This window comes from Dama dama, chromosome 26, assembly GCF_033118175.1.
Source record: "Dama dama isolate Ldn47 chromosome 26, ASM3311817v1, whole genome shotgun sequence".
NCBI classification, from domain to species: Eukaryota; Metazoa; Chordata; class Mammalia; order Artiodactyla; family Cervidae; genus Dama; species Dama dama.
The window spans coordinates 48,851,536-48,865,017 of record NC_083706.1 but is presented as its reverse complement, the minus strand read 5'-3'; the positions used below and the strand labels follow the sequence as shown (position 1 = coordinate 48,865,017).

Genomic DNA, 13,482 nt, shown 5'->3' with positions numbered 1-13,482 from the left:
GAGGTGTTACCTGCTGGTCATCAGGCGTCCATATGCCACAGGTGATTTGACTTTCCAAGTTGATCTCAGATGACCAGTGTCTTTGTCCACTGACAGAACCAACCAGGACAAACCCATCTCGATATGAAATAAGTGCTTGCGTCCCATCGTGGCTCCATGTGAAATCGCTCACCTTTGGGACACACAGACAAAAGGAGTCAGCTTGTAATCTGAAAGGGAAGGCACTTTCAACAAAGACTATTTGTAGTCATTACCTGAGCCTTTGGCTAAAATCAAGATGGCCTTAAACAGACACTATACTATGTTGTATATATTTTAACAATAATATATAAATGACATTGTTTGGAAAGAATACGCCAGTGCATGCTAAGGGCTTCACACACGTTAATTCATCAAGCCCATGATGATACCTCCCAGAGAGTACATATGTAACTTCTCCCTGGTCTTACAGAGTGGCCAGTGGCAGAGCCAAGACTATCCCAGGGCTGTGTCCCAGCATCCTTGCTTTTAAACACTGTTCGATCTACGGCCTCCCCCTTATGCTAACAGATTCTCCATCAATGTCTCTTGGTCACTTATCAAGATAGCAAAAGTCTCAGTTTCTGATCATATGTTTCTCAGTCTTGCCAACAACATTCCCACAATCAAAACGAGAAATAGGGAGGGACGGCGGGACGCCACGGGCTAAGGCGAGGCCAGGCCGTGGACCATCCTGCGCTTCTCTGCAACGTGGTCTCAGACGGCTGAGAGGACTGAGCGCGACCACGTGTGCAGAGTGCATGCACCTGACTTCAGGCAGGCAAGAAATCAGTGGCTGAAGTTAGTCAAAAAGTTGAAAATGAATTCACCCGCCCAACACCGTCTTGACTCAAGGTAGATGTGATCAGCACTGGAAAAAGATGCCAGCCCCAGCCACCACATATGAAAGAATTGTTTACAAAAATCCCTCTGAGTACCACCACATGAAAGTGCGCCTAGAATTCCAAGATTGTGGGGTTGCCCTGAATGCTGCACAATTCAAACAGCTGCTTATTTCAGCCCTGAAGGACCTGTTTGGTGAGGCTGATGCTGCCTTACCTTTGGACGTTCTAACCTATGAAGAGAAGGCCCTGCCAGCCATCCTGAGGATATGCAGCAGTGGTCTTGTCAAATTGTGGAGCTCTCTGACCCTGTTAGGATCCTATAAAGGCAAAAACTGTGCTTTCAGAGTGATTCGGGTTTCTCCATTTCTCCTTGCATTATCTGGCAATAGTAGAGAACTAGTATTGAATTGAGTAGTCTTCAATTTGAGAAAATATTCCTCACTCTCAAAAGTACTATTTGGTGCCAGCATAATGTTTGGAGACTGAAGCAGCCCATAAGCTCCTGTCAATGGAATTTGAGAGTGCTGAAGATATTCCCAGTGATGTCCAGCCATCGCCTCTGGTGGGGTAGGCTTCACAAGGGAATCTGCCTGAGCCAAGCAGTGCTGAACAGGCAGCCCTTAGAGCACATGCACCTCAGAGTCGGAGACCGGGCTGAACTCAGGAGGGCCTTCACAAAGAGGGATATGGCCACCTTCTCAGAATTAACAGGGGATGTCAATCCTTTGCACTTAGACCAAGATTTTGCAAAACACACCAGATTTAGAAAGACAATTGTCCATGGAGTTTTGATCAATGGACTTATTTCAGCTCTCCTTGGTACTAAAATGCCAGGGCCAGGCTGTGTGTTTCTTTCCCAGGAAATTAACTTTCCAGCTCCTTTATATGTTGGGGAAGTTGTTTTAGCTTCTGCAGAAGTGAAAAGGCTGAAGCGGTTCATTGCCATTATTGCAGTATCCTGTTCCGTACTAGAAAGTAAAAAGACTGTTATGGAAGGCTGGGTTAAAGTTATGGCCCCAGAAGCTCCCAAATCCTGAAATACGTCTTTAAAGATACAAATTCGGGCACTAGTGTTGTTATTATTGAAAGTCTCTGCGGAAAACAGCGATTGCTATTCTTCAGCAAGGACAGGCTCATAGACCTGTACTGGCAGAGGGGAGTAGGTAGGGAAATGTTCCAGTGTCCACTTATGCTTCACTCCAGCTTAAGATTATTCATCATCTATCTAGGTTTTCAACACTGAAAAAAAAAAATAGGCAATTCCCTGGCGGTCCAGTGGTTTCACTGCCAGAGGCATGGGTCCAATCCCTAGTTAGGAAAGTAGGATCCCACAAGCCGTGTGGCACAGCACGGCTGTGCTGAAACCATTGGTTCAGTTTATTTAAGTGTTAGCACCAGTCAAGCTTTCAAGCTTTTTATTTCTTCTTCAGTCAATTCTATTATAAAATGTTTTCAGGAATTTGTCTAGTTCATGTAAGTTTTCAAAACTCTTGGCAAGTAGTTGTTGATAGTACTTACTATTCTTTTAAATACCAACTTTAGTGAGCTATAATTTATATGTAATAAAGTTCCCTTTGGCAGTCAATTCCCTACCCTCACCCTTGGTCTGAGGCAACAAATGATCTAATTTCTGTCACTAGCTGTTTATTCTAGGAATTTTGCATGAACAGAAGCATACAGTATGCTCACGTTTGTTTATGACTGGTTTTACTGAGAGGAATAACTTGGAGAGTATTCTGAACTCTTGTGTGTGCCAATAGTTCATTCCTTTTTATAGATGAGCAATATTCTATTGCATAAATGTGCCACAACTTATTCATCCCTCCCAATTGCTGGGCATTTGGGTTGTTTCCAGCATTTGGTTATTACAAAACTGCTGTGAATATTCATGTGCAAGACTTTTTGTAGACACATAGTTTCATTTTTTCTTGAGTAAATACCTAGGAACGGAATTAATTTCTGGGTCAAACGGTAAGTATGTGTTTAAATGCATAAGAAATTACCAATCTTTTCCAAAGTGGATAAACCATTTTACACTCCCATTAGCAGTGTGTGCGAGTAGGTCCACACCTCACCAACACTTGATGTTGCCAGTCTTTTATTGTAGCTATTCTAGGCGTGCAGCAGTAGGACACTGTTTTTAATCTTAATTTAATTCCCAAACGACTGACACGCTGAGTGTCGTTTCACATGCTTCTTGATTATCTGCACACCATCTTTAGGAACCTGCCTGCTCACATTCCTTGCCATATACATTTGTATGTCCATCCACATTCACCTCTTCATTATAAATATATATATGCATGTAAACACACACATACATACCTTCACACACACATACATGAGTCTTTTTACCTTATTGCGATGTAATAATTCTAGATACAATCCTCTATCAGAATATGTGCTTCAAGTCATTTCTCCCATTCTGTACCTCGCCTTTTCATTTTCTTAACAATCTCTTTCAAAACATAAAAGTTTTAAATTTTGATGACGTTCAATGTCAAGTTTTCTCTCTTATGTTTCAGGTTTTTTGTATCCAATCCAAGAAACCTTTACTTAGCCCAACACTGCAAACCGAAGCTTTCCAGAAGTGTTATTCAGTCGGTAAGTCGTGTCTGACTCTCTGCGACCTCAAGGACTGCAGCATGGCAGGCTTTTCTGTCCTTCATCTTCCAGAGTTTGCACAAATTCATGTCCATTGAGTCAGTGATGCTATCTACAATTTCATTCTCTGCCACTCTCTTCTCCTTTTGCCTTCAATCTTTCCCAGCATCAGTCTTTTCAAAGGAGTCAGCTCTTTGCATCAGGTGGCCAAACTACTGAAGCTTCAGCTTCAGCATCAGTCCTTCCAATGAATGTTCAGGCTTTATTTCCTTTAGGATTGACTGGTTTGATCTCCTTGCTGTCCAAGGGACACTTAAAGAGTCTTCTCCAGCACAACAGTTCGAAAGCATCAATTCTGTAGTGCTCAGCCTTCTTTATGGTCTGACTCTCACGTCCATACATGACTACTGGAAAAACCATAGCTTTGACTATATATGGACCTTTGCCAGCAAATTGATGTCTCTGCTTCTTAATATGCTGTCTAGGTTTGTCATAGCTTTCCTCCCAAGAAGAAAGTGACTTGTAATTTCATGGCTGTAGTCACTGTTCACAGTGACTTTGGAAGCCCAAGAAAATAAAATCTGTCACTGCTTCCACTTATTCCCCTTTTATTTGCCATGACTGGATGCCAAGATCTTAGTTTTTTGAAAGTAGAGTTTTAAGCCAGTTTTTTCACTCTCCTCTTTCACCCTCATCAAGATGCTCTTTAGTTCCTCTTCACTCTCTGCCATTAGGATGGTATCATTTGCATATCTGAGGCTGCTGATATTTCTTCTGGCAATCTTGATTCCAGCTTGAGATTCATCCAGCCCAGCATTTCTGTGCATTACTGTGCACAGAAGTTAAGGGTGACAATATACAGCCTTGTCATATTCCTTTCCCAATTCTGAACCAGTCATTTGTTTGAAGTTTGGTTCTAATTGTTGCTTCTTGATTCACATACAGGTTTCTCAGGAGACAAGTAAAGTGGTCTGGTATTCCAAAGTGTATGCTTTTACATTTATGTCTATGTTTCATTTAGAAGTTAATTTCTGCACAGGGTATATGGTAAGAATCAAGATTCTACTTTTTAAATTTTCAGTACAGATATTCAGTTTTTCTGTTCCATTTGTCAAAAAGACTATTCCTTATATGTCAACTAGACTTACTGTGGTAAGTAGATACCACATATACAAATACTGAATCATTATGTTGTACATCTGGAATCAATATAATGTTGTATACAATCATACTTCAACTTAAAAAAAGACTTTTCTTCCCCTTACTGAATTACTTATGCATCTTTTATTTACCTTTGATTACCTTGTAACCTCTACCTTATCTATAGTTATGTTCAACTTTTCATTCATACAATTATTTTAGGTTTTATCTTTCTTCTCTCACTCAAGTCTTGCCAGCAATTTATCAGTTTCATTGATTTGTTTCCAAAGAACAAATTTTGGAGGATTGAACCTGGGCCCAGGCAGTGAAAGCATTGTGTTCTAACCACTGGACCACCAAGGAATTCCCACAATTTTTTATATTTATGTTTTTGTTATTAACTTCTAACCCATTCAGAAATTATGGTCTGTAATCATGACACCTACCAATGAAAAAAAAATTATTTTTTAATTAAGATACTAAAATCCGGGTGGCACACTATGGCCAGTGGGCCAAATCTGCCCTGTCACCTATTTTTGAACAGTCCAAAAACTATAGTTTTAGAGGGTTAGGAAAAAAATTAAGAGAAGAATATTTTGTTAAATGCAAAATTACATAAAATTCAAATTTTAGCATCCATAAACAAGCTTTTAATTTTATCAATAAAAAGTTTTCTCGTTTCCTTTCTTGTTATACAGTACTTACATAATATCCTAAAGTGTGATCCCTAGTCCATAAAGCCTAAAATATGTACTATCTGCCCCTTCACAGAAAAAATCTGTGAAACCTTAGAACATGATCAATTTTTGTAAACATTCAAATGATCCTTGGTTCTCTAATTGGTGAATTCAGAAACTATAAATGTTCACTAGGTCAAGCTCGTTAACTGTGTTGCTCAGATCTTCTAAATCTTTGCTAATTCCTTTTGTTGTTGAAACCTCTCAGTATATCAATGAATTTACCAATCTTTACTTTCAATTCCATCAATTTCCTTCATATACTTTGATATTATTATTAAGTGCATAAATATTTTAAATATTATCTTAGTAAACCATACCTTTTATCATTATGTGGCAGCACTCTACAAACTAAACATTACTTTCTATCTTCAAGTCTATCTTATCTGAAAGTAGTATTTGCTACCCCAGCATTTTTTTTCCCTAGATATATGCTCAATATATTTTTTCACCCTTTTACTTTAAATTTGTACATGTCAAGTTTCAGGTATGACTTAATAACACATGGCTGTTTTTAAAACTGCAATCAGTCAAGCATCATCTTGATTGGTGAAATCAGTCCATTTATATTTATTCTAATTAGTGGTATTTTGATCCTGTTTCTATCACCTGAATTTGCTTTTTCAGTTTGCGTGTGTTTTAGTTGCTCAGTAGTGTCTGACTCTTTGCGACCCCATGGACTGTAGCCCACTAGGCTCCTCTGTCCATGGGATTTTCCAGGCATAAGAATGCTGGAGTGGGTTGCCATTTCCTTCTCCAGGGGATCTTCCCAATCCAGAGATGAAACCCATGTCTCCCGCATTGCAGGCAGATTCTTTACCATCTGAGCTATGAGGGAAGCAGTTTGTATTACCTTTTAGCTCTTTTCTAACTTAAAATGAAATTTGTATCCATGATTTTCACTGTTGCTTATTCTTGGAAATGTTCACCTCCATTAAAATTTGTAACACTACTGGATTTATCACATTTCAGATAATAATAAGGACTTCCCTGGTGGCTCAGACTGTAAAGCATCTGCCTACAATGCGGGAGACCCACGTTCAATCCCTGGATCGGGAAGATCTCCTGCAGAAGGCAATGGCACCCCACTCCAGTACTCTTGCCTGGAAAATCCCATGGATGGAGGAACCTGGTAGGCTACAGTCCGTCGGGTCGTAAAGAGTCGGACACGACCAAACACAAAAAAGGACATGCACTTTTTGCTGTTTTTCCAGGGGGGTTATAGGTTGTCAGTGACCAGCATGCTTCATCATGACCATGGCAGAACTGTGCCACATGACATCTTGACTGCTCATCTGAAGTTACTGAAAAAGTGCTGTGTGCTTAGGAAAACTCGGAATTTTGGTTTCTTGGTCCTTATGTTCCAACCAATTAAATTATTCAGTTTTTCTTAAGGACCAAAAAGATCTTTGACAGACAACACATTAATTCTGCAATAAAATTTAGAAGTCCTTTCATTTTGCAATGATAATACTACTTATTTACATGCAGTTTAACTCATTTATCCTTGTACGAAAGGAGCAGCTTCTTACTAGAGGCTAAAACGTATAGCCAGTGATAAGTTGCTTCTCTGAGATACCAGCAATCTTACAATCACAAAAAATTGGTAATATAGGATGTTTATAGAAATCAATTGGGAGTATTAAATTAGGTCAGCACAGAGTGATAAGACTATATCAAAACTGGGAAAATAAAACCAGGGGAAAGGAGTCTCCGGTGCTGCAACAAAAACAAGCAGAAAGCCCTTCCTGCCCCACTGAGAGCCAGCGGCCTGACGGCCCCTGCCCAAGGCAGCCTTTCTTCAGTCAGCCTGAGACCTGTGCCTGGCACAGCCAGCCTGTGACTAATACTATAACATAATGCAGGCATGCCTCCAGACTCATTTCTGAAATAAAGGACTCACAATCATTTCCTGAAAAAAGGAGTGATAAAGCTTCACTTGGCTTCTGCCAAATGTTTGGCTACTTCATGACAATGAAAGGCACGCTATATAACAAAAATCACCTGTCATTTCTTCTCCAGAGCCTCACGGCTCTCCGGGCAGACTTCAAGGACGTGCCTCCTCCCCCAGACACTGCTGCCTCCACCAGTGAGTCATCGTCATCGGAGCGTGACGCTTCTCAGACAAGAAGTAGCCTCAACAGAATTAAAAGCAACCGAAACTCCCCAAAATGCAAGCGCTTAATGATACTTGCTCAGTGGGTTCTGAGGTTTGCAGAATCAGAAGGCCCAAGAGCAAAACTATATAAAAATCTGGATCAGATCACAAGATACTTTGGATCAACCTGAAGGGCACAGGCTTTTTTGAGATTCCAGGTGCTTCCAGATGTTCTCTTGTCCTTGGAAGCCCATTCACCTCCAGCTCTGAAGTCATCCTCTCTCATTTCTAAAACACTTTTTCTGTAGCGAACTCTCAGTGAAAAGAAAAGCTGAGGGACAAAGTAGGGGCAGAGACCACATGGCTACCACTGGAGAAGGCAGAAGCCTCGCTCCTCGTCACCAGGACACAGTTTAGCAGCACCCTGGGGCTGACAGTGGTGAAGCCTGAGCTCTATAGACATACTATGAGCACACGTATTTCTGCTAAAGAGAAAACAGTTTATTGTCTGTGAACAAGACAGGGTTTTGGAGTCAACCCTGGGTTCAAAAACTTTCCTGGGTGAGTTACTCGGCCTCTGTGGCCTGAGTCCTTTCCTCCGTTAACTCAGAGTAACACCTTCCCAGCAGGGCTCCTGTGGAGACTGAGGGAAGGCCAGCTCCGAGTGACACTCTGAGGTCCCCCTTGCTACCTTTCTCCGAGTAGTGCTTTGACGACCTCATGTCGACCAAGGTCTGAAGACAGGCCTCACCCAACCACTGGGCCTTTCTAGGGGAAGAGTTCACACTTCAGTGGATGGGAGAACAACAGCACTCTAGAGACCTTATGGGCAAGTTCAGGGAAATCTGCACTGGACAGAGAGCCGTGAAGAGTTGCTGCTTCAAGGCTGAAGCTGGTCTCTGGTGATGACCTCCTGGTTACTGTTTAAGGGCAGGTGTGCCCTCGGGTTGAGGTCTTTGGGTGCCAGCACCTCACAGTGCTTGAGGCACCATCACAACTCGTGGGGTCAACCACCACGTCCAGATGGTATCATAGCATTTTCTGTATTTAATCCTATGTAATCCTTTGAGTAGGGTGTCCCTGGTAGCTCAGTTGGTAAAGAATCTGCCTGTAATGCAGGAGACCCCAGTTCAATTCCTGGGTCGGGAAGATCCCCTGGAGAAGGGATAGGCTACCCACTCCAATATTCTTGCCTGGAGAATCCCAGGGACAGAGGAGCCTGGCAGGCATAGTCATGGGCTCACAAAGAGTTGGACACAACTGAGCAACTGAGCACAGTCCTAGTAATCCCTGGAGGCAGGTGCCGTTAAAGTCCTGAGTGTACAGAAGAGGAAACTGAGGCACAGAAATGAAGTGTTTCCTACAAAGAGTCACGACTGAGAGGCTGACTCCAGAGCTCACACTCGTGACCACAAGGGCCACCTTCTAGGTGACGTGAACTTCTCAGGGCGTGGAGATCTCGACATCTGTGGCTCTATTTCAGGTGAGTTAGCAGGCACAGGGCAGGCACCATCTCTTCCTTTTTTTTTCTCACAGGGGTATATAGGAAACTGATTAGGCCTTCTTAGAGCCCGTCAAAATTAGCACATTGACTTTACCAAATAAATAAACTCACAAGAACAGAACACTGTGTGTTTACTGTGAGGCGGGTTTGCCTCCGGTGGTGGCATCTACGGAGTCCCTCAGCCTGATACTGACTGCTGATGACAGGTTCATCCCCTGCAGTTTTACGTCACTCCACCGGTCTGCATCTCTCCAAGTTGGTAAGCTCCTAGCTTATTTAAGCAACGGCTGGGAGGAGAGATTGTGAGAATTCGTTTCCTTGGAAACGTACAGAAAGGCAGTTGTGGGGAAGAGTATCCCTACAGAGTCAAACAGTCTAAGAAACCCCTCGTCAATAAGGTCCTGTGAGGACTTGGGCCTGGCAAATCCTCGGGGTGGGACCCGAGTCATTATGCACCCAAGATGGGTGCTCCATGTAACTGTGCCCCCGGGGAGAGAGCGCCAGGTTGGCACCATCAGCCACCAGAACCCACCGATGGGTTTAAAGCAGCACAGCTCGGCGGGTGTCCCGGGAGCAGTGGTTTCCCACTGAGCAGAGACAAATTGGCACCAGAAAGGAGGGGCTGAGCACCGACCACAGTGGCCCCCCTAACTGGAGCCCGACAGAGCAAGCGCTGAAATTCGGCCTGAGGAGCAGGTGCTGAGAACTGCACGCAGAGCTCCCCGCCAGAGCACGCGGAAGACGACAACGTGGGCAAACACCTTCGCAAGGGCGCAGAGACGCGCCGCGCCAGGAGCACTGCAGAGGGTCCGAGTCAAGAGGGAAGCACCACACTGATGGTGCAAAACGACTTCACAGATTCAACTGAAGCTCGGAACCGTGGAGATTCTCACAACAGCCGCATGCTGGAATAGATGGAGGCGCCGTCCTTCCCCCTCCAGAGGAAGCTTGAGCAGCAAGCCCTGGCTTCGCTCGCCTCCACCCAGCCCTCGAGGCATCTCCTGCCGCTCACCTGGGCCCCTCGGTCGTTGACCAGCTCCACGGACCACCGGCCCTCATACTGGATCCACACGAATATTCCGCCGTCTGCGTCGCACGTGGCCAGCTTCTGGTATGGCTCGTTCCACCTCACCAGCACGACCTGAGAGACGACCAGGAAGACATTTACTGAAGGAGCCCGTTGGCAAGGAAGCCGTCCACGAAGTTATCAGACCCAGAACTAAAGAGAAAGTGCGGTCAAAGAAAGGACTCAAGGAGGACGGGAGGAAGAGGGAAGGGGCTGCGGTGGGGACAGATCACAGAGCGGATGATGGCTATCTCAGGGACTGGCCCTGACAAAGCCTGTCAAGGCTTCCTGACAAACAGCGGGCAACTGAGCAAACCATAATAAACTCCAGCATGAAAATGGCCACCACCATGAAAACAGAGAGCAAGCCAGAGCCTGCCTGTACCCGCCCTGCCTCCTGCAGCTCCAGGATCACTCCTCTGATGGTCCCATGTGGTGGGAAAGCAATTTTCTCAAAATTCATTGTGCATCTGAATCGGGGGCTCTCTATTTAGCAATAAAAAAGAAAGGGTGGGGCCTATTTAATCTCATTTTTTCCCCAAAGTGAAACTATGTCTTTTCCAAGACTACCTTATTTCCAAATAGCTCAACATCTAAACATGCCAGTTTGGAAAAAAAATACACAGTAGAAATAAGTTGCTTGTGATTTATCACAGAGGAAAGATGAAGAAATAATTAACTTCAAAACTGATGTGCGTAAGGACTTAATTTTTAAATTTGATAAATTCTGAATCTGGACAAATCATTTTCATCTTTCTCAACTATCACTCCCTCAGCTAAAGGTGGACCCTGCTAGGTGGTTGGTGGCATTGGCCCTCACAGAGCCCAGTAAAACCTGCAAGGACACGGGGCTATGAAGTGGTCGCAAGAGACACAAAACCAGCACCTGGGGTCACTGTGGGGCAGGTTCCCAGGTGTGGCCTGACCCACCAGCGCTGGTGACTGAGATTTCATTCATTCAGCTCTTTTTTAAAACTCTGCATAAAGAGCTGAAAGGCTGCAATCTTCTGAGACCTGGCCATCATCAGCCAATCTAACCTAGTCAGTGGCCCCATGCCAAACGGATGCAAGCTCTCCATGGACGGAGGCACTGCCCACTGCCTGCTGCTGGCCCATCTGACTTTGTCCCTCCGCCGGGACTGCCTGCCTCGCTCTGGTCGCAGCTCTGCAGGTGCTGCCCTCACCAACCCCCACCTCCTGTGCCCACCGGGTCCAGGCTCCCTCCGCCCCAGAGCCCCGGCCACCTGAGGGATGGGTAGAGGCACCCTCGCCTCTGAACAATGATGTGCAGGAATGCCCCGTGTAAGTTATGAGTCTCATTCGGCTATAGCTTTGAACAGTGGCTGAAAACTATTGCAAGTAGGTTATTTTCAATTCCCAAAAGCATTTTAACAACAGCCAATAATACTGACTGCCTGCCTATTACCAACTGTTAGGTTGCGAGGGTAGAAGTTTAGAAATCCTGTTCCAAAAAAAAAAAAAAAAAGAAATCCTGGTCCGTGTGGAGTTCAGTTCACTGAACAGATGTCATATCCTGCTCCACATGCAGAGCTGGGAACATACAACAGACAGGAGGTGTACAGCGCGGAGCGACAAATCCAGACCTGTTATCTTAAAGTCTAGTTTCTAAAGGGGCTTCCCTGGTGGTTCAGCAGTAAAGGATCTGCCTGCAATTCGATCCCTGGGTCGGGAAGAACCCTGGGAGAAGGAAATGGCAACTTGTTCCAGTACTCTTGCCTGGGAAATTCCATGGACAGAGGAGCCTGGTGGGCTATACAGTCCACTGGGCCGCAAAGAGCCAGACATGACTGAGAGACTAAGACTTCCACTTTTAACTTGTTCTAATTTTTAAAATTCTATATTTAAATTATTGATCTAATCCTTAAATGTCTTTAAACAGACCAAATGTGTCACAAAATTTAGAATTTCCAAGCAGCCAACTTCATAAAACTTCTTTCAGACCCAGTGGTGCCTGGCCTGAACAGTGCACACCACAGCGTGCCACAATCCGGTCCCCAAAGACACGTTCACCGTCCAAGCCCACAGTCACTCATGCATTTCAGAACAGTGATAGGAGGACAGAGTATGACAAATAAGAATGTGATCGCTTTTAAACTATTTTAGGTTAAATACGGTAAACATTCATCTACTATAGTCTTCCTTACAAGACATCATCATTCAGAAAACAGAGGCAAGTCACATTTTCTATACTTTTGCCTTTTTCCTTTAACATGCATTGGTTGCCACATATGGTTGCATATTTAGTTATCATCATCAGTAAAACCTCTCCTTGAGAACAGCCTGCGTGGTTACAGCATGACATGGACACAAAAGATCAGAGGTAAAAACAAAACATTTCACACTTATTTCTAACATTAAAATGTCTTGGTCCTGTGGTAAACACTAGTGGTTGTTGGATAAACAAAAAGTTCACAGACTCGACTTCATCTTTTCGTAATTCCGGATGAGTTGAGACTCAGCAGTTAACAGAATGCAGCCCCCATCCACACACTTCTTTGCTGGGAGTGTAACTGGTGTAATGGAATATAGGTGGGTTGCTCCCCTAAATTAAGAGAAATCTTTCCAGTGATTCTTGGTTTAAAAATAAAGTTTTCAAAGGCAGTGTTGTTTCCCTGGGTTAGTTTTCTCATTTCCTCTCTCGTCTGCGATTTCGAGCCGCCCGTCTTATCTCCCGGCAGCTTATTTCCTGTTCTCCCAATCCCTCCAGTCTGCCTGGCAGAGTCAGGACATACCAGAGTGCTGAGGAATTGCCGAGCGAGCGAGGCCAGCTGGGTTCTCAGTTGCCCAGATCACACGGCAGGGCGCTGAGCAGCTGCCCAGGCATTCCAAGGCAGAGCCTTCCTTCCCTCTTAGAGGAAGACGGGGCTCCTGTTTGCTTTAAGAGCGCCAGCATTAAGGATGTTAGGTGAAGCGTGCATTCTACTGAACAGACAGAATGTAAGTCAAGTTTTGACTTAGGTCTTTGATTATTCCCCCAAAATGCCAGCCTGTCACCCTCTCCAAACTAAGATTTCTACCATTTTATAGTTATTCTTATCAATAAATACTCATAGAGGAATATTAAAGGCAGAGAAATTAACAGTAAAAGTGCAATGCAGGTCTGTGGAAGGCCTCTTTGGGCTGTACTGTAATGCCGTCAATAAGTCACTTCACCTCCTATTCCTGGCACTATTTTTACACAGACCAAAGCCCTAGTGCCAGCTAATCCACCTCAAGGATGTTCATTTTTTGAGACAGATACCCTTCAAATGGTGCTGGTAGAAAAACTGATGCTTTTGAATTGTGATGCTGGAGAAGACTCTTGAGAGTCCCTTGGACAGCAAGGAGATCAAGCCAGTCAATCCTAAAGGAAATCAGTCCTGAATATTCATTGGAAGGACTGATGCTGAAGCTCTAATACTTTGCCCACCTGATGCAAAGAACTGGCTCATTAGAAAAAGTTAAGACCC

The 13,482-nt window shown here is 44.1% G+C and overlaps 3 protein-coding genes across 5 annotated transcripts in view; 2 read left to right on the top strand and 1 right to left on the bottom strand.

The window, feature by feature from the left end:
• TULP4 (TUB like protein 4) overlaps positions 1-13,482 on the bottom strand; it is a 187,568-nt gene that overhangs the window by 55,949 nt on the left and 118,137 nt on the right. For all 3 annotated transcript variants that reach the window (XM_061130428.1, XM_061130427.1, XM_061130429.1), the window contains exons 3-4: positions 9,959-10,087; positions 11-172 (exon numbers count right to left, since the gene is read on the bottom strand). In XM_061130428.1, the coding sequence (XP_060986411.1) occupies positions 11-172; positions 9,959-10,087 (291 nt within the window). The remainder of the gene's footprint in view (positions 1-10; positions 173-9,958; positions 10,088-13,482) is intronic.
• On the top strand, positions 869-1,316 carry LOC133047290 (ribonuclease P protein subunit p14-like). The gene has a single exon (XM_061130470.1). The coding sequence runs from the start codon at positions 900-902 to the stop codon at positions 1,272-1,274; it is 375 nt and encodes a 124-aa protein (XP_060986453.1). The 5' UTR covers positions 869-899; the 3' UTR covers positions 1,275-1,316.
• On the top strand, positions 1,382-1,920 carry LOC133047042 (hydroxyacyl-thioester dehydratase type 2, mitochondrial-like; the record flags this gene model as incomplete). Its single annotated transcript, XM_061130079.1, has 1 exon — positions 1,382-1,920. A coding segment is annotated over one exon (519 nt), but the record flags the coding sequence as incomplete, so codon positions are not given.